The following is a 19,499-nucleotide window of genomic DNA, read 5'->3' on the forward strand; positions in this document are numbered from 1 at the left end:
AAAGAAAGAAAGAAAGAAAGAAAGAAAGAAAGAAAGAAAGAAAGAAAGAAAGAAAGAAAGAAAGAACCTTGGAGCCAGGCCTTGGGAAGCACCCTGCCTGGCACACAGGCGTGGTGCCTGCGCTGAGTCCCTGCGTGTGGCTGTGCTGCCCCTGGTGCCCTGCTTGCCCTGCCGCCCTTGTCCTCCTCAGCCAGGCGCCTCTCTGGTGTCCCCGGCTACACAGCTGACCCTGCCGCCACCATCTCGTCTCTGCAGATGGACCATGACCCGAGGAACCCTGCCTACATCACCACCCAAGGACCGCTGCCCGCCACGGTGGCCGACTTCTGGCAGGTGAGTCTTCTTTAATTGCTACTTTTTTCTAAAACTAAAAGCTTAATGAATTAGACACAAATTGCTCGTGGAATTCCGTGAAGCCACTTCAAACTCGTTCGCAGGTGCTCTGCAAGGTTGCAGCGTTCCAGAACGCAGATGTGCTCTAATACTGTTATTGTTGGTCTTTCTGTCCCCAAGTTTGAAAACTCCCTCTGAAATGTTTAATGATTTAGAGATCTTTGTTTTGATCTGCTCTGCTCTGCAAGTTCATTTCACACAGAATGAAGCTGTGAAGTTAGCGCCTGCTCACACTGATATGTTTATTCCGACCTGCTGCCTCAGTCTGAGGAAGGTAAAGACGGTGCTGACATGCAGTGCCCTCCTCTGCAGGGTCTCCCGTCCAGCACAGCCGGGTCACCACATGCAGTGCTGACACTGAGTGTGAGTGTTGCCCTCCCTGCATGTCCCCCTGGCCGGCTGGCACTGAGCCAAGTGGGGACAGCTTCGGGAAGGGGCTCCGCATGCTCAGCAGCATGTGTGCGCCCCAGCAGGGTGCAACCTCCCCCTCACTCAAGGCTTGTTGTGTCCCAGGGCAGACACTGAGGAGCTGACCCAGGTGGGGACAGGGACAGCCATAGGAGGTCATGCTGCAGTGGGGCTGTTTAGATCCTAGAGGTGGCCACCACTTCTCCTTTAGAAATTCATGACAGTGAATAGACTGTAAAGGTCAGTCACTTCCTTCCTAACTTCGCCGTCCACCCTCTTTTGCCCTCCCAGAAGAGGAGGGTGCCAGTCTGCCTGCCAGAGGCCCGTCAGGCCAGCCTTTCTGGGTGTCAGGTAGAGCCAGGATTTCCGAGGTGGGACCCGAGAGATTCCAGGCTCAGAGAGGAAACCGAAGCCCTCTTGATGTGCCTGCGTCTTCCCACCACTGAAGTCTCACCGCTGAGCCGGTAGCCCTGGCAAGGAGCCCTCGGCCCGGGCACTAGGGCCCCTCCACCAGTGGACACTGCAGTTCCCTCTGTGTGAGCACACGTGGCCATGGCGGAAGTGCCCTCCCTGTGGTACCCACATCCCACATGTTGCCCTGCACCCAAACCCATGTCCAAGTGAAGCCCCTCCTTCGCCTGAGCACCGCAGAGAGTGGCGGCAGCTGGAGCAGCCCCTCCCGGCCTTGCCCACAGCTACAGTGTCCTTTTGAGAGCTGTTGAGGAGCACATCCTTGGAATACAGAGCAGACATCTCCAGGTGAGATCAACGAGCAAACGTTGGCGTGAGGGGAAGTACCAGGCCAGGGAAACGCCTCGGTCAGGAGGCAGCAGTTCCCGGAAACAGTGTCCTGCTGGGAAGTCCCCACGGAGGCCTGACCACAGAAGCTGGCCTCGCCCTTCCCCATGCTCCAGTGGCCACAGTAGGGTTCTCCTGACACAGGCACAGCCAACAGGTGCACAGCCTGCCAGCAAGGGGAAGAGCACAGCAGGGAGCGCCCCCCAGTCCCGTATTTGCCATCTTTGGCACCCTTCAGCATGTTCTTCTGCACGGAATGAGGGCCCAGCCCCAGGTAAATACCCTTCAATACCCGGATGCAATGCAGAGGCCGAAACCCTCTGAGTCCAGAGATGTGGGTAAGTGTGTTCGGGACGAAAGCTCCATTTGAGCATGAAGCTAGCGGGGCCGGCAGCAGAGCTCACCCTCCTGTCACCTTCTGGACTCGTGGCCTGCAAGCAAGCTTGGCCACAGACCTTGAGACGCATTGCGGAAAGGACCAGCACAGCTTCCCGGCTCTCAGCTTTGGGGTGCTGATCTGGATCCCTCCTGGTGCAGAGAACAGGTATGCTGTGTCAGCAGTGAGTGAAATCGCCCTAGGGCCACAGTGACGCGGCAGAGCTGGTGGAGAAAGGCTGTGCACAGCTGTGACAGTGACACTGCAGGCGACTTATGATGACGGGGTTTGTTGCTTGCTCATCTTAGGAAACCAGTGGTCCCAACTGAGGTGTGGAGCGCCGGTCGCACTGGACGCTGGAGGGAAGACCTCCCAGGTTCTGCCCAGCCCCAGTCCCCTAGGGGCATCTCTCTGCATCTCTCTGTCCCACTTACTGTCCCCACAGGGTCCACATCTGTGTCCAGAGGTCCCCCTTCAAAGATGCTGGGCATCAGCCATGGAGTCCACCGTAGCTGCTGTGGCCTCGTCTTCCATGGCAGCATCAGCAAAGCCGGTTTTCCTAAATACAACCATGCCCCTAGTTGTTACTAGACAGGTGGGGTGTCGTGGTCCTACCTATGACCGTGGCCACATTCCCAGCTGTAGCTGGATGTGCCAGGGATGCTACTTCTGCCCAGCGTAGTGACAGTGTCCCCGGTTCTGACAGGATGTGGTCGGGACACGGTATGGTGGCCATGAAGCCAGGGTCTGCCGTGGACAGGGATGCCGTCCCTCCCAGTCTGTGGCCACATCCCTATGTGCTGTCTGGTGAGGGATGGAGACACCACGCCTCCAAGTGCCACATCATAAGCAGCAAACTTACTGAGCAGCTACTGGTGTCCACCTCTTGTCCTGGCAAGTCCCATGGCCATTGTGGTGTCCAGAGAGAAGGTAGGGAGAGGAAGAAGAGCCTGGGTCACAATGCTTCAGCAGGACAGCACGGCCGTGAAGAGGACAAGGAGAGGTGGAAAGAGCCACAGGTGACTCCTGGGCTTTGCCCCCTGGACCTCAAATCCACTGCAGCCCCTGAGCCTCTCCACGCCAGTCCCTGGCCCGCTGGGCACAGCCAGAGCAGAGCCCGGATGTCCAGTGTGGAGAGTCGCCCTGTCCCCTGCCGACGCCACCCTCCCTAGCAGCAGAAGCTTCCCTGACAAGCACAGCATGCATTAAGACTTTTATCTCCAAAAGCCTGACTTACATTTTAAAATTTCAAAGCTAGGTGTGCAGCTGTCCCCTTACGGGAGAGGATCAGCTGTAGGCCCACCCATGCACAGACACCTGACCCAGCTGCTGTGGCCCTGGTGGAAGGCAGTGGCCGGCCACGTGGCCACCGTGTCGGGCCATCATCAGAGCAGCTCTGGCAACCTACAGCACCGAGCCCAAGCATGCAGCTGTGTGTGCCTACACTCCGCGCTGGTGGGGGATCACGGAGGAGGGGCTTTGCGCGTGTTCTGTGCCAACAGTTTTGAGTGTTTTCATCCACATGAGTGCATGGCCGTGGAGCCCACACATGCAGACACCTGTATGCAGAGGAGGAAACTGAGGCCATCCTGTCCATGAGAACAGCGAGGGCCCCACAAGGGCACCCACCCATGCTGGCAGAGGTCGGATTTTCCAGGAAGGAGCAAACAAACTTGGAAATCATCCATATTATATTCATTTATTTTTTAAATGTACTTGGTATGGAGTCTTGCTACGTAGCTCAGACTCGTAGTGATCCTCCTGTCTCAGCCTCTACAGTGCTGGGATTACAGGCATGCATCGCCATGCCCAGACTCAGGGTAGGCTCAACGCAAAGCCCAGGGGCAGGGCTGGCGTGGTATGTGGTGCCAGGGATCGAGCCCCAGTCCCTGTGCTTGCCTAAGCAGGCGCTTAGTCTGCTGAGCTATCTTGCCAGCCCTTATATCATCCATATTTTAAAGAAAAATATCCACTTTGGGGCAGCAGGGTCACCAGGCAGCAGGTGAGCACTTTCTTAAGAGTGTGACACTGTCCTGGGCTGCACCATGCCAAGCCTCTGTCCAGACCTCGACCCTGTCCTCGAGGCTGCTCTGTCCATATCTGGAAGGGACCATAACCTCGGTTCTGAACCCAGTGCAACTTGTGACAGTCACATGAGGCTGGCCAGAGTTCCTGGGGACAGCCAGGGACTAGTTGGGGCCCACAGGAGTGAAGAGATCTTCAATGGGGTTTGCCCCAGAGAGCCTGGCCGGGGGCCTCTCCACACCGTTACAGTCTGCCTGGGCTGTCAGGCCCCGCACTGCCTGGACCCAAGGAGGCTGTTAACATGACAGGAATTCCACGTGCAGCAAAGTCATCTAGACTGGGCTTGAACCTGAGCTCCTCTGGCCGCAGCTTCCAGAGTGCTGAGGTTTCAGGCATGTGCCACACCCCGCCTTAGAGGGAATTTCACTCAAGCGTTTGTGTGGCCCTGAGAGGGTTTGCCATCTTGCTCGGTTCTTTTGAGTAACTCTGAGTGGCCTGACACCAGCATTCAGCACAGGCAGCACCAGGACACCCAGCAAGGTCACAGCTTTCCTCCTATGCATGCCCCACGGAGGGGGATGTGAGGCAGAGACGCCGGCAGCCCTGACACAGGACAAGGCAACGGTGCCCACAACTGACACATCTTGGAGAACTTCACGGGGCCTCCAGAGAGGCGGCAGCCTTGGTGACAGAGGCTGCTGTGCCTGGCTGGCCAGAGCTGGCCTGCAGCCCATGGGCACTGTTCAGCGCAGCCTCAGTGTCCCCAGCATCCAGGATGAGGCCACAGTGCTACACACCCCAAGCCCGGTTTGCTGTCCGTTCTTCATCCATGTCTCCTTGGTGTAAGTGACAGTAGAGACTCTGTTTTCCTAGCTGGGTGTGGGGCACACCAGGGCTCCCCAGCACCGGCAGGAAGATGAAAATGCTGGCTTATATGTGCTCCAACCACGGCCCCTCGATTTTCTGGGACATTTGATTTCAAATATGAAGCTTTGCTGGATTTTCTGTAGATAAATTCAAGAATCTTTAGAGGCAAAAGATTGCTCTTGTCGTTGTGTGACTTCTCCGGACCTGGGGTTTGAAAACATGACCTGTGCAGCCGTATCCAGGAGCATGGTTGAGGCCACCGCAGTGGGAAGTGACACCCGAGTCAAGCTCAGCTGCAGAGATGTCCTGCCCCAGGTGCCTTCCAGGTGATCCTCCTGAGTCACCGCTGAAAACAGCCCACAACCCGCTTATATGTGCAGCTGCAGTGTCCCCCTCCCCCCCTTTACCGCCAGGTGATCCTGGCTTGGAGAAGCGCGTGGCCCTCGCAGCAGCCCCGCCCTCAAGGAGAGACTCTGCGCGTCCTGTCGGGACCCCGACCCAGGATGAGACTCCAGATTCCGTTTGGCTCACATCCTCAGCCAGGGGGCAGCTGGGGACAGGGCCGCCCGGAATGACTGCACAGGCGGATGGAGGAAGCCAGCTAGCGCTGCACTGCCGTGGGCACCAGGTGACACACAGGACACCCACCCCACCCCCTAGTGAGCCCTCAGGAGGCTCCTTCCCGGTCGCACTTAGGCAGGTCAGAGCGGAGCCGCCTGGGCGGGTGGGCATGGCTGCACACAGCAGCTACCAGGCACCCCCACCCTACCTCACATGGCACCCGCCAGCAGCCAGCACCCCTCCTCCGCCCCATTCCCGCCCATGCTCTCTCCAGGTAAGCCTGAGCCTTGGCGACTTTTCCAGGGTGGGTGGTGCATCACCAGTCACATGTGGGAGACAGCACAGTGCCTTCACCACTCTGTCAGCAACTCCGAGAGCCGCCAGCACCCTCGAGGCAGCGGCCCTCCAACGACGCGTTGGGCCGGCTCCTCAGCAAAGGTCTCAGAGACACTGTTTTCACCCAGTTGTCTTCGACCAAAAAAATCCCAGCACCAGGAAGCTCTCAGAAGGGGCAGCCAAGGCCAGGCTGGCACCTGGGGCCACGGTTCAGCTGGCAGCCTCATTTCTAGGCTTCTGCTTACCTCGCGCCACCTGGAAGCAGCCACACAGCAGAGGCTGGGTGGGTGGCCAGGGTCACGGCTGCAGCGCTCCCTGCAGGAAGAGCTCGCGTCCGGGCGGCTTCCACGAGTGCGCAGCGGGAAGGCCGGCTGTGAGCCGCGTTTCTGCGCGTCTAAGCGCTCCTGGGAGGACCGTCGTGCAGCTCTCTGTTAGGGAGGCCTTTGCGTTCTCTTCTTGCCTGTCTATTCAAGACAGCAGAATAATTCGCTCTACTCAATGCCTCGGGGGGTAGGAACAGAGGCAACCAGACAGGCTCTCGTCGCAAGGCGGCGGGAATCTGCAGAAGGCGCGAGAGCCTAGGTGAGGCCCAGGCCGCAGCTCCCGCCAGGTCCGCCGGCTTCCAGAGCTGGGCCTGTTGCGCCGCGCACGCCGCGGCGTGCGGTGCGGTGCCGTGAGCGCGGCCACGCTGTCAAGCAGCCGAGCACACCAGGACACGGTGCGCACGAGCCACCGGAGCCGCCGTGCTCGCCCAGCTGCGCAGGCCGGAAATCTGTGCTGGGGGGGGGCGTCCGCGCCCTCCTCGCGTGACCTGTCACCGCCCACGCGTGGGTAAGGGACCTCCTGCAGGCTCGCCGGTGCCGGAGATGACCACCTCCCCCCTTCGGGGCTGAGTCGTGCTCCTCGGAGTGCGGCCACCTCGTTCCTGTGTCTGCCTGTGCGCTGGTACTGGCGTCCGCTCCCGCTTCTGCTGACTGCTGGGCGCTGCCGTGTCTCAGGAGCGCAGGCATCTCTTTGACACACTGACCTCATTCCTTGGATCCACGCCCAGCACTGGCATTGCTGGGTCCTGTGCTGCTTTACTTCTTCCATTCCGGCCCTGCCAGTTGCCATCCTGCCCAAGTGAAGGCCCCCAGTCCGCGCCCCACCCGCGCTCCTTACTCTTGCCCTCCTGGTACAGGCCACTGGCCTGGAGGAGGTGACGTCTCAGTGACCTCAGCCTGCCCTCCTGCCCCAGGTCAGGGTGTGGAGCACACAGCCTGGCTGCTGGCCCTTTGTTATCTTTGGGATAATGTCCTTCAGGTCCTTTCCCCAGCTTTCAGCTGGGTTCCATTTCGTTTGTTACTTGAACCCAGAGTGCTCCAGGAGGTCTTCCAATGAGAACCGATACTTCTTTTTTCCTGTATTAATTAACTTGGACATAGAACTCAGATGTTATCAGAGGTGTGGGCATCTGCTGTGGTTTGCTGGATCAGCAGTGTCCCCAGAAGGGTGGCCTGTGTCACAGCTGCTGTGACAGTGCTACCCACTGCCTTGGGGCCACTGAAATGTATCCTCCATTCTGGGAGTCACCAGTCTTGCCAGGGACAGCAAGCCTGTGCTCCCCCCAGAGCTCGGGGGAGGAGCCTGCCACTCCAGTCCTGCCAGCTCCAGCACCCCTTGGCTGCGGCAGCCTTGCTCCGCCCTTGCCTGTCCACACGTGGCCTCCCCTCCTCTGTGTCCTGGCACCCATGCTGCCCCTTCCTATGAGGACAGTGTTGTAGGGGTCAGAAGCCTACCACCTAGGACCTCCAATGCCTGTTTAAGGATGTGGCCACATTCCCAGATAGTGTGCCCACCTGGGCAATCGAGCCAGGAAGAAAAGCCTCAGGCCCACCGACACCAACACTCACGGGCTGAAGCTCTGAGTTCCCACCCATGTCTGACTTCGGCTTTTCCAGCCCACTCTGAAGTCCCACTGGGCAGTTGTGCAGGTGCAGGGGGACTCAGAAAAGGGCCCTGACCTCCCCAAGGCTAAGACATGGGACCTGCCGCCAGTTCACCGAGCAGTCTGTGCCCACCCAGGTCCCCAGCAGAGCTGCCCTTTAGGAAACGCCCCGTGTTTATGAGCCATGCCATTTAGAGATGCCAGCCCTGCACTTAGACACGGTGACCCCCAAAAGAAACACCTCCCTTTGGATTGTGTGTTTAAATTAAGTTTTCTTTGGATTTCATCTTAACCAAACCTTCGGAGGCCCACAGGACCCCGGAACAAGGCATTATGTGGCAGCCACTGAGAGCCCACCTGCTCAAGGGCCCCTCCTCAGACAGGGGCTCCCTGGTGTCACGCTCGGGTAGCCCAGCAGAACACCCCATGATTAGTTTATGCTGTAGATCACTGCTTCTTTACGACACGCATAAAGTCTGTGTTTCTCCACATTTTCGTAATGGCTCCAGTGAGCTCTGGAGGCCATCTTGGTGACGTGGCGGCAGGTTTGAGGCCTCACAGCAAGAGGCGGGCTTGGGCTCCACTTCCAGTGGCCTGGCACTGGGGGGGGAGATGCCCCGCCTACATGGGCTTCTCTGTAGAAGGCCCCCAAGAGGAGGCGTGTGTGTGTTCCCATATGCACAGTATACGGTACCCGAAGGACACTGGCATATACCCCACAGGAATATGACTCAGTAGCACAAGAGGAAAATATTGTCTACACATTAATTTTTAAAATTAATTTAGTGGGAAAATTCAACAATAGGTACTCTGATAAGAAAGCATTTTAAACTTGAGATATGAGTTTTTTTATTATTTTAAAAAGAAAAAATCAAAAGGTAATAGGATAACAGTGGTTAATACATTGAATATTGGTGTTTTTAAATTAGTCACTCACACAGTGGCCAGGATTCGATCCCCTGCCATGCTGCCCCACCACCAGGGCGTGCTGAGATGGAGATTGAGGCCAGGCATGGTGGTGTGCACCTGTAATCCCAGCTCTTGGGAGGCTGAACACATGTGGATCACTACGAGTCTGATCTAGTAGTGAGACTGTACTGATACAAAATATAAATAAATAAACTAGTTACCCAGAGTTCAGAGGATTTTTAGAAACAACAGGACCCTAATTGGATTTTACATCTGTGTTTAAAATAGTTCTTTCTGACACCACGTTGACATCCGAGCGAGGCTGTTTCTGAGTATCTCTCTGCAGCCCAAGTAACCCTGCAGCGTGGTGGGGCCCTTGGCTGTGCACGCGGCGTGGGTGACGCGGCGTGGGTGACGCGGCGTGGGTGACGCGGCGTGGGCCCCGGCCCTGTGCCAGCCCTCCGGTCCTCGCTGACGTGTGGCCGGGGCCCGCCTCTGTCTGCAGATGGTGTGGGAGAGCGGCTGCGCAGTGATCGTCATGCTGACCCCGCTCGCGGAGAACGGCGTCTGGCAGTGCCACCGCTACTGGCCCGATGAGGGCGCCAGCCTCTACCACATCTATGAGGTACTGACCGGCTGCCGCCCCGGGGGGGGGGGAGCGCGTGTCGCTGTCCTGGGTGAGGGGCTGTGGCGAGGCCTCCGGCCCTGGCCGTGCTCCCCACCAGGCCTGGACAGCTCGGGCGGGAGGTGGGGGTGAGCAGGTGCCCCCAGGAGGGGTCCAGGCGCTGCCGCCGGGAGAACCAGCAGCCCAGGCTCACGGGAAGGCGCTGAGGCCAGTGTCTGGCAGATCCTCTGTGGAATCCATCCCGCGGCTCATTCAGCTGTTGGTGTCCACAGCACCGGGCCTTTAGCTTGGGAGAACCTGCCCCAAAAGGATCTCTCTCACTGGGTGTCCTGTGCACATCGAGCACAAACTCACTGAACATGGACGTTTACACCAGTGCCTGTGAGCACCCTTTGGCCCGGCTGTCCACTGAGGTTAGAAAGCAAGGGACACACAGTGCATTCCAAGCCCTCGGCCACACCCCGGTGGCTGGTGGCCCCTGAGCCAGGACGCTGGGCTGGGCCTGGCCCCTCACCCTCCCTGGCCTTGGTGAGAATACAGCCGGCACCGTGGGCTCTGCCCCAGGGTGCTCTCTATGGCCACCTTCCCTCCGTGGCTAGAGGATTCTCCATTATAAGAGCTTCTTTTAACTGACTTTAAAGCCCATACATGGTGTTGAACACACGCACGCACGCACGCACACACGCACCATCTCTTGTGTAACGCTGCAGGGGATGGGGAGGTCTCAGGCCAGCCCCTGGAGATGGGACACACATGTCTCACCTCAAGCGCAGGGCAGCCCTCCCCGTCCCCAGACTCACCCGGAGCCTCCTGTGCCTGTCTCACCCCACCCACCCCCAGGTCAACCTGGTCTCCGAGCACATCTGGTGTGAGGACTTCCTGGTGCGGAGCTTCTACCTGAAGAACCTTCAGACCCACGAGACACGCACGGTGACTCAGTTCCACTTCCTGAGCTGGTATGACCAGGGCGTCCCTTGCTCCACGAGGTCGCTTCTGGATTTCCGCAGGTAAAACCCAGAGCCGCCCCAGGGGTACAGCTAGAGCCCGGCCAGGAGGAAGGCGGAGATGAGGCCTCTACTTCTGAGATGCCCCCTCCCTCCCCGGCTGTGGTCACTCCTGCACAGGGAGCAACCAGGAGGGAGGAGGGGCCGGCTGGGCAGCGTGGGCCCCAGCAGTGAGGCTGCCGGAGGGGCAGCATCTGGGGACTGTGGAAGCGCGGCTGCAGTGTTGTTAAGTGTCCTCAGCCGACAGAGTCCCAAGTTGATGTTTGCAGGATACTGGTGGGCAGATCTGGGTTTTCAGTTCGGCTGCGCATCTGGTTGCATAGCATGGGGCTTAGTCAGGTTCGAGCCAGAGGCTACCGTGGAGCACCGCGGGGGAAGTCCTCCCGTCGGCCTAGGACTGTAGGTATTCCAGTGTGATTTCAAGGCTGAGTTCTGCAAGATCTCTTTCATCCCTGGCTCTGGCCAGCCAGTGCCACGCACTCTTTCTCACTTGCAAGTGTGTTTGCTGACAACTGAGAGCTGGCCTCAGTCTTGCAGAGGATGTGAGCAGCGCCCAACCAAAGCAGATGCAAGGCAGGCTTGGGCTGCGTGTCCCACGCGGTGGCGACCGCATGCAATGCTAGCCTCCCAGGGGCAGGGCAGAGAAAACCTCAAAGAAGGCAGAGTTACACTCTCAGAGCCCAGGCAGTGACCAGGCTCCCTGTATGGCCTAGCGGGGCGGGGGGAGGTCCACAGTGCCCCTGGCCACACTGTCCCCATGACACCACAGATCTGGGCACTGGCCACAGTATGAGCTCGGAGACCCGAGGGGGTGGGGACCAAAGAGTTGCCATGAAGAGGAGGCTCAGATTCATCCCTGGGTTCCCTGGTCATGTTTAGCAGATTCCTCAGCTTTTCATGACATTTCTTTTGCCTTCTAGTCCACTTTGAAAAGCAAAAAGTTTTATCTGAATTGCTCTTTGGATCAGATAGCCTGTGACCTCTGTCAAAGACAGACAAGGATATGGTATCACCTGTCACGCCATCCCCACCCCTAGGACGGCCCACGCACGTGCAGCAGCAGCCACACACACTCCCGCCTGCCACCCCAGGGTCCTGGCCACTTGATATGTGTTCTCGATGCAAATTGATTTCTAAGGATGTGACAGCCTTACATAGTTTCCTGGAGTAGCCTTCCCAAATGGTTATTACTGGCAAAATGGATGTAGCTATAAAGACAGCCGTCCTCCCAGGTCCGTCTTTGCCTCATGCACGTGTTTGTGCATATATGCATACAGGCTTGCTCCTGTATCCATATATGGGCAGGGCATAGCCACGCCCAGCTCGGTACAAGCAAGAAGAAAAGCTGGGTCCCAGAAGTCCCATGCTCCCGGTCTGAGATGTAGCCTGAGGCTCTGTGCAAGAGAACACTCCAGGGCCTAGCTGGACAAGCTGGCAGAGCTTTTCTGGCTTCCTGCTGCATTCAGCAGAGACCCCTTCTGGCCTCTCCTAGACACCTAGGGCACACGCCCCTGGCCCTGGCCACACGCACAGCGCCCTGAGGCGCCCCTGCTGCAGCCGGCAAGGTGCGGCCCCATGGAGGCCCCGCCATTTGCAGACCAGGGCCCCCTCCTGAACACAGATGCTGGCCTCACGCCCGTGAGGTGTAATTCAGTGTTTCTGGAGTCCAGAGGGGGCGCATTTACACTTTAAAGAGAAACTGCTAAGAGATAATTAACATCACAAGTGAGGGCTTCGCTCCAGAAACCTCTCCCTCCCCCTCTCTCATCCTCTCTCCTCTCGCCACCCACTCTCAGTCTCCACCTCTCTGTCTCACCTCCTACTGCGTGCCACGCATCCACTGACTGCTCACTGTAAAACTGGACAAACCCTTACTTTGCCAGCTAATTAGCGGTGGCCAGTGTCATTTTTGTGATGTTGCAGCTAGTAATATGAGCCCAGTTGCATAGTCACAAAAGTGATCATTGGAAACTGTGACTGCTGCGGGGACATGTGGGGGACCCCGAAGCGCTAACGACCTCACCTTGGCTTGCTGTGTGCATGGCGGGTCCTCACACTCGGGGACCGAGGGCTGGTTCTTCTGGTGACTCCTCCTGCGCCACCTGCTCTGGGTGCGGGAGCCCTCTGGCTCCCTGGCAAGCATTGAGAGTCCTGGGATGCTTCGAGCCGCTCGCCTCCATGAATAACCTGCAGCCGGGACGGGCAGCTTGGCTCCCTGTGCGATGGTTTCGCTTTGCTATCTGACGGTGTGATAATCGGAGCGCATGATTCTGTGTAAATAAAGTTCTCAAACACCCCCAGGCCCACTCCCCGGTGCCGATGACTGTTCGCTGGTTCTTTGTAAGTAGGTCTGGCGTGGGCCGGGGGCCTGCAGGTCAAGATGGCCACAGAGCCTTGCAGGGCCGCTGAAGAAGGTGGCCCCCTCCGCACTCCACAGGTGGAGGCAGGCTACAGCCTCCACATGGGGTGCAGCCACCGCAGCCGGCACTCCCCTTGCTTTTACCAGCTTGTCCCGCCCAGGGTGACACTGAGGGAACTTTTCCAAAAGGGACCACAATAGGCCACCACCATGCCGTCTCAGACACCATCTTCCTAAACCAGTTTACAGGGCGTCTGGTCATGAGGCTCATGGCTTTCGTATGCCTTCCTTCGCGCTTGCCTCCATGAGGAGAAAGTGGGCACTGCCAGTCTGAGCAGGCGGGGACACACAGGACTCCAGCAGTCCCTGCAAACAGGCAGGCTGGCAGGAAATACCCAGGAAGTCCCCCAAGGGCACCCACGTTAGCATGGGCCGGCAGTGAGGGTTTGCTGTTCACAGGAGGACGGGGTCTGTCCGCTGAGCCCCCAGCTCTGCACATACTCACCCCTTTTTTAACCTTGTCTGCTTCTTTTTTTATGGGCTGGAGCCTGGGCCTTGCACAGCCCGCGTCAGTGCTCCTCACTGAGCAGCACCCCAGCCCCACATGGTCTTCATCCAGCCCCGGGGCTTCGCCCTTCCTGCTCCAGCTACATCCGGGCCCAGGTCGGTGTGGCACCACTGTGTCAGGAGTGGGCAAGACTGACCGCACAGTGGACGGAAAGGACGTCCCACCTCTTTTCCATGCGCTTCTCTGTGGTGTGCTCTAAGCCAGGAGCGGCTCTGGCAGAGACAGCAGTGTGACAGAAAGGTCATGGCCTGTTGTCCCTGGGCCTGCTCTTTCCCAGCGCTCCCAGTGCCTCCTGCTGCACACCCCAAGAGCAGCTGGCAGGGCTTTGAGCAGCCCTCTCTGCAGGTGGGCGCCTCTCCTCCTGCTCTGTGGCCACCCTTCCACCCCTCGCCATGGCCCAGCTCAGGGCTCCAACTCCCAGCAGAAGAGCCTTGTGCTGCTGACCCTGCTACAGAGAAGTAGGGAAGGGAGGGAGGCTCTGGTTCTCCCACCAGAGGTGAGTGACTGTCACCTGGCAGCCACAGCAATGAGCCAGCAGACCTCTGCGAAGAAATGATGGCTCCTGTTTGTAGCTGAAGGGGAAAATGTTTTTCTGTACCATCATCTTTTTAAATTTGATCTGGGTGGAGGGCTCCTGCCGCACTTCGAGAACACTTGTCACCCATTCTCCCTGCCAATAAACTGAGATCCTGCCTTCAGTTTCGTTTATTAAGGGGCATTGTACTGAGAACTTTGATGTGCCTTGTAAATGTGTTTTATTCTCTCACTAAAGCTTTTTGAAAACCACTTGAAGCTTGTACAGTGAATTTGAAATCAGCCTGCTTATGTGGCTAGGGGCTGATTAGTGAAGTCATAATTATATATTTACTGTTAATTTTCACAACCTCTGCTCTGCAGGAGAGATCTATCAAGATGTAGAAAACTGCCTTGGACTTTATAGACTTTCTCTGTAATTCAGATCTCCCTACCCAAGACCGACAGACAGGACCAGGTCCTGGGACGCAGTTTTTAGACCCCATAGCACTGTCCCATCCCATGAAGGTGGGGACACAGAACCCTTAGCATAAGTTGCTGGCCCAGAAGTTTGGCGGAGCATTGAGGCAGCTGGGTCATACCCACAGAGCTGGGGTGAGGGGGTCCACGCAGGGCAGGCATGAGTGCTGGGGTACCCCAGAGCCGAGGCTGGAGGCCGGAGCTCATGCTTGCGAAGGGGAGAGGTCCTACGCAGGTGGCAGAACTGTCTCGAAAGCTCTGTTGCGTAGTACTGAGACAACTCTGTGTGTGCGACTTTTATTCTGTGTACACAAGTGGTTACCAAGTGGTTTCGGGTACATAACTGCTGCCTCAGTTTAGGAGTTTGGAGGACGCCGTCTTAGTGCATCTCTGTAATTTTTATCTCTTTTTATTTCAGAAAAGTAAACAAGTGCTACAGGGGCCGTTCTTGTCCAATAATCGTTCACTGCAGGCAAGTACAACTTTAATGTGGGTTACAATGTTTCCGCCGTGTCCGAGGTAACCAGTATGGCTAGCGCAGGAGCTGGGCTCTCCTACTGCTTGGGAGCGCCGTCTGCGGGAACCAAAGATGTAAACGCGAGCTCGCTGCCGCCCAGCTGGACAGAGCTGCTAGCTAGCTCACTGGCCCTGGAGCGGCGCTTTCTTTCTACCAGCGCCACATCCTGCTCCATCGTTTATTTCCAGAGACTCCTACCCCACTTTTTCCTAAAGCCCATGGTACAAAACTAAGAGATGTGTCTGGTCATCCCCGGAGGGAGCTCAGCAGAGGTGGAGGACCATGCAGACGGCCAGGGTGGCCAGCCCAGCTACAAGGAGGGACAGCATCTGTCGCCACAGGAGGTGACCTGCCACCTGCAGGTCTTAGTGCGGGCAGCAGAGATGAGGTGGATGGGTGTGTCCACCGGACTCAAGGCTCCGCTGCCTGTGTGTGGGGCTCCTAATCCACTTTCCAGAACTGCCTCACAAAATGAACCTTTCTGCCTGGAATAAAAAGGAAGCCCACCTCCAGAGACCAAGCCCAAGATCTATGCAGGTGTGAGATGCACGCTCACGCCTGTGAGGGGACACAGCTCTGTCCCTGTGCTCCAGGAGGATGGTGCCTCCTCCAGAATCCTGCAGTGGCTCTCTGCTGCACCTCGCACTGGCACCTGCACCCGCTGCGACCACTCAGGACAAGTGTTCAGGCTGCGCAGCACAGGCATGTGCCTGCCACCACCACTCAGAGAAGACGGACATGCGCAGAAGCCCATGGGGTGAAGTGTTTCTGCAGCCACAGCTTCCCAACGTGAAAACCAAGCGCAGGGCCTTGTCACTAGGAAAGCCAGCTGGCGGCTCTCCCCAGCTTCTAGGGCATTGCAGCCGCCATGCTGGCAGGAGCTGAGGGCAGAGTGGTTTGCCAGTCATGTGCTTTTTTGTTTTTTCCTTTCTTTTTAAGCATGGGGGATAGAAGGAAGGACTTTGTGCTGAGCTGCATCCTCAGCCTTTTTCTGTTTTTATTTTAAGGTAGGCTCTTGCCAAGTTGTAAGTTGCCCAGGCTAGGAGTCTGCAACCATCTTCTGCCTCAAGAGTCCAGACCTCCACCACCATCCTAGCTCAACTTATGTACTTTTTACTTGTTTTGTTTTGTTTGCTTTTTGAGACAGGATCTTGCTAAGCAGTGAGCTACACTGGCCTTGAACTCACTATGCGGCAGCCTAAGGTGGCCTCAGACTCCCAGTGGCCCTGCTACCTCCGCCGACCAATGCAGCATTAGCAGCATGGGCCACCATGCCCGGCCCACTTCTTAAAGTCTCAAAACGGAAGCCTTCCTGCTCTCCTCAAAGTTGCCTTGCTTCCCGCGGGAACAGCACTGTGAGTGCTCTCTGCGCACCAGCCAACCTCGCTGCGCTCAGGGCTAGGCCCATCTGACCTCAGCCTGTCTCCCTCCCTCGGAAGGCAGCCCCTTGGGAAAGGAGCGGCCTGCACTCTTGTCACAGGAAGAGGGTGACACAGCGGCTGCCCACCTCCCACAACAGGAACTTCCCCTCTCCAGTTGGCTGCGGAGATGGCGTTAAGAGCATTGCCCCTGCAGCCCCAGTCCAGGCGGCAGACACCCCTGTTCTGGCTGCGCGAGAGCCCTCTCCAGGACTGCGATTCGATGCGGGAACAGGCACTACGCACATTCCCGCTGCTGGGAGGAAGGACAGGCGACCGGGAGGGCAGACACATGACCAGGCTGGCGGCCCTTTCGGGTACAGGGATAGTGCGCTGGGGACATTTTTAACCTGACGCTATCACCTCCGACTCAGCCACACAGTTCTCTATTTCCTTTGTTTCCTGACAAGATTTAGCCATCTTTAGCCAGAGGGTGGAGGAAAAGGAAGCCAGCGTGCCCACACCATGCTGGTCCCCTGCCCTGCGCCTCCCCTCCTCCAGCCCCATGAAGGCTTCCAGGGGCTGCTCGTGGGGCAGACAGCATCCTCACCCTCTCTGCTTCCGTTGACAGCGACGGCGCCGGCAGGAGCGGAACCTACATCCTGATCGACATGGTTCTCAATAAGATGGCCAAAGGTGAGAGCGTGCGTCAGGCTGCTTTGTTGTGGCTGGGCAACGGGAGGCGTTGCCACAGCAACGCGGGGTGTACTACTCCACGGAGTCCTTGGAGAAAATCACCACCAGATTGTTGTCCCTGTCCTGAATTATTTGAAGGCTGTTTACAGCAAGCACATTTATGTTTGCAGTTGGGCCTTTGTTATCAGTCGGCAGGTGCTGGGCACATAGTAGGGCTTCGATAAGAACCCACCACAGCCACTGTGAGACCACATCAGAGCCTGGGAGAGTCTAGCTTGAATCTTAAAAGGCCACAGCAGGCTCAGACGTCCTTACTGTTGGAGCAGCTCCTCGCTGCAGTTAAAGCTGTCTTTGCACAAAGAACTTGGTCTCCTCAAAATCTCTCGTGCTCCTGTCATGCAGCATGAGCTCCCAGGCCTCAAAGGAATGATGGTAATTGCAGTGCTTGGGTGGATCCCAGGGCCTGTGCATGCGCATCAGGCCCTCGGACCAAATTCCCTCACACAGAGTGGGGACAGTGCCTAGGCAACAAAGTGTCGCCCCTCAGGGACCACTGCACAGTACAGGGCCACGGCAGCAGCTCAGCACCCATTGCCGCCATTCTGCCCCCCAGAGGCATCTGGCCAGGGCCCCAGGGTCTCCATGATCGTGGAATGGGAACCAGAGCTGCAGGCCGAGCAGAGGTCCGTGGGGAACCACCCTTGGGTCCCAGGCACTGAGCTGCACTGGGTGCCCCCAGCTTGCCTCAGCCTGGGCCTTTCGAGTGCTGCTTTGCCTGCAGCACCTGCTGAAAGTCAGGCTCCGGGAAGCACAGAGCTAGGTGTGCTTTGCAGTCTCCCAGGCTTTGAACACACACAGGCTGTGCAAGTCACCCCTCTGTGCAGGGGCATGCCCCTCTGCTGACCCAGGGTGCAGACCTGGGTTCCCCTGCACCCGGTGCACAAATGCCATGGCAGGCTTCTTTCCTGCTCCATTTTCTTCTGGCAACAAAGGAAAAGAAGCCAGCGCCCCTCTTTAGCTGGCTGCAGTGTGTGACGGGGAGCAGAGGCCCACGTGTCACATGGTCCTGGGGCTGGGCCAAGGCACCCGAGGTTCCCAGTGGCTGGGGCCGGGGTGCACTGCCCTCCCCTGCTACCGCCAGACCTGGGGGGGGTCTGTACCACCTGAGTTAGCTGAGTGTCAGGGCTGTGCACAGGCGAGCCGGCAGAACACGTGCGTGCGTGGTTGCTGTTCGTAGTAGAACACAGCGTAATCCCAACTTTTAGTTCAAAGTCATTTCGTCTTTGTTACTGTTTCTGTCTCCTCCTTAAACACTCTTTCTTGTGCAAATTGGAGCTCAGAGCACCGACAGGATTTACAGTTCTTCCTTCATCGCCCACCCTCTGTCTCCAGTACGTTTTCCTCTGTTGCTCAAAATACCCCCCAGAACAACGTGCACGTTTTACCTCTGCCTGTCTGGCTGCTGTCATAAACACATATTAGCCTGCTGAGAAGGGGCACTTGCTCCTCCACACGGAGGGCCCTGAGTAGGTGTGTGGAGCCCCTCAGTGATAGAGTTCCAGAGACACCGTTGCCCCCCGTGGGAGTGGCATGGGGAGATGCTGGCCGGAACGGAGGGCAGGCTATTGTCCAGGGTGCTGGCCACCACACCGTGCAACCATGCAGCATCAGATTCCATTCAAAGTGTGGGCTCAGAGCCCTGCAGTGCAAGCCCAGTGGTGCGGAACAGGCCACAGGGCCGGCTGCGGCTTTCTCTGGGGCTGCTCACCCTCTCTGCTCCTGACCTGCTCCCCTTCCCGGTGTGAATCCCCTGACCCGGCCCCGCGGTCTCGGGGGAGATCAAAGGGCGAGCGGCCTTTCCCAGGCCACCTCCCCCCAGGCTGCCGGGTTTTGTCCCGTGTTGCCCGCGTCTTTGTCTGGCCTGAGAAGCTGGAGGCCCACATTGCAGCCTGGCGCTCATCAAGTGATCAAAGGCCCCAAGCCTTTCTTCCTGTTTCCCTCTCTTGAAAGGAGTGGATTGTGCGGCCCCCAAGAATGCTTTGCAAAGCTCCCGTGCGGCCGCCACTCGCTCGGGCAGGGCACGGCCAGGGCCCAGCTGTGTGGCTCGGGCAGGGCTCTCTCAGCCTTTAGGGATTAAGGCCGGCCTGCGAGTAAGCGTGAGGCCTGAAGAGCAGCCTCAGAACCATCGCGGCGCTCTCCGCCGTTGAGTGCTTTAGCACGCAGACAAAGACGCGCTTGGAAACCAAAGCAGGCGCTAGCATCCGCAGAGGAGTCGGTGGCAGGAGGTAGAGCCTGCTGGTCCTGCTGCTGGGGGACAAATGGGGTCCTGGCAGCCCGGCCCCCGGCCCCCACCGGGGGTCAGCGCGCCCCCAGCAGAAGCGGATTCCAGCCAAGCTGCCCCCACACGTGCCTTTCCGTTTCCTCATCCCTCCAAGCCCAGAGCATCCCTGTCCCTGCACGGCTCTCTGGCCAGCAGCACAGCTGGGCAGCGTGGACTCGGCACCTGGCCACAAGGCTGCACCGCACCACGCTGCCGCCGGGAGTCAGAGGAGCCCGCTGTGGGTGGGCATGGCCCAGCTCTGCTGCCGTGCAGAGCTCCGGAGCGTTAGAGCAGCAGCCCTGCCGGGCCACAGGTGGGGGTGTGCCCTCTGGTGCACGAGCACCCAAGTCTGCTGCGCCAGGAGTGCCAGGCGCCTGTGAACGCTGCAGCAGAGGTCCCCTGGGCTCAGCACCTGGGTCAGGATTCTTCCTTTTCATGACTGAATACTACTCCCCCGCA

General features: G+C 58.1%; 1 protein-coding gene across 3 annotated transcripts in view; it reads left to right on the forward strand.

The window, feature by feature from the left end:
- The window catches only part of Ptprn2 (protein tyrosine phosphatase, receptor type N2), a 553,794-nt gene that overhangs the window by 519,001 nt on the left and 15,294 nt on the right, over nucleotides 1-19,499 (forward strand). For all 3 annotated transcript variants that reach the window (XM_023712770.1, XM_023712771.1, XM_023712772.1), the window contains exons 16-20: nucleotides 256-333; nucleotides 9,106-9,225; nucleotides 10,066-10,232; nucleotides 14,568-14,621; nucleotides 16,656-16,720. In XM_023712770.1, coding sequence (XP_023568538.1) covers nucleotides 256-333; nucleotides 9,106-9,225; nucleotides 10,066-10,232; nucleotides 14,568-14,621; nucleotides 16,656-16,720 — 484 coding nt within the window. The remainder of the gene's footprint in view (nucleotides 1-255; nucleotides 334-9,105; nucleotides 9,226-10,065; nucleotides 10,233-14,567; nucleotides 14,622-16,655; nucleotides 16,721-19,499) is intronic.

The sequence above is a fragment of the Octodon degus genome, unplaced genomic scaffold (genome assembly GCF_000260255.1).
Source record: "Octodon degus isolate 3935 unplaced genomic scaffold, OctDeg1.0 scaffold00027, whole genome shotgun sequence".
NCBI lineage: Eukaryota > Metazoa > Chordata > Mammalia > Rodentia > Octodontidae > Octodon > Octodon degus.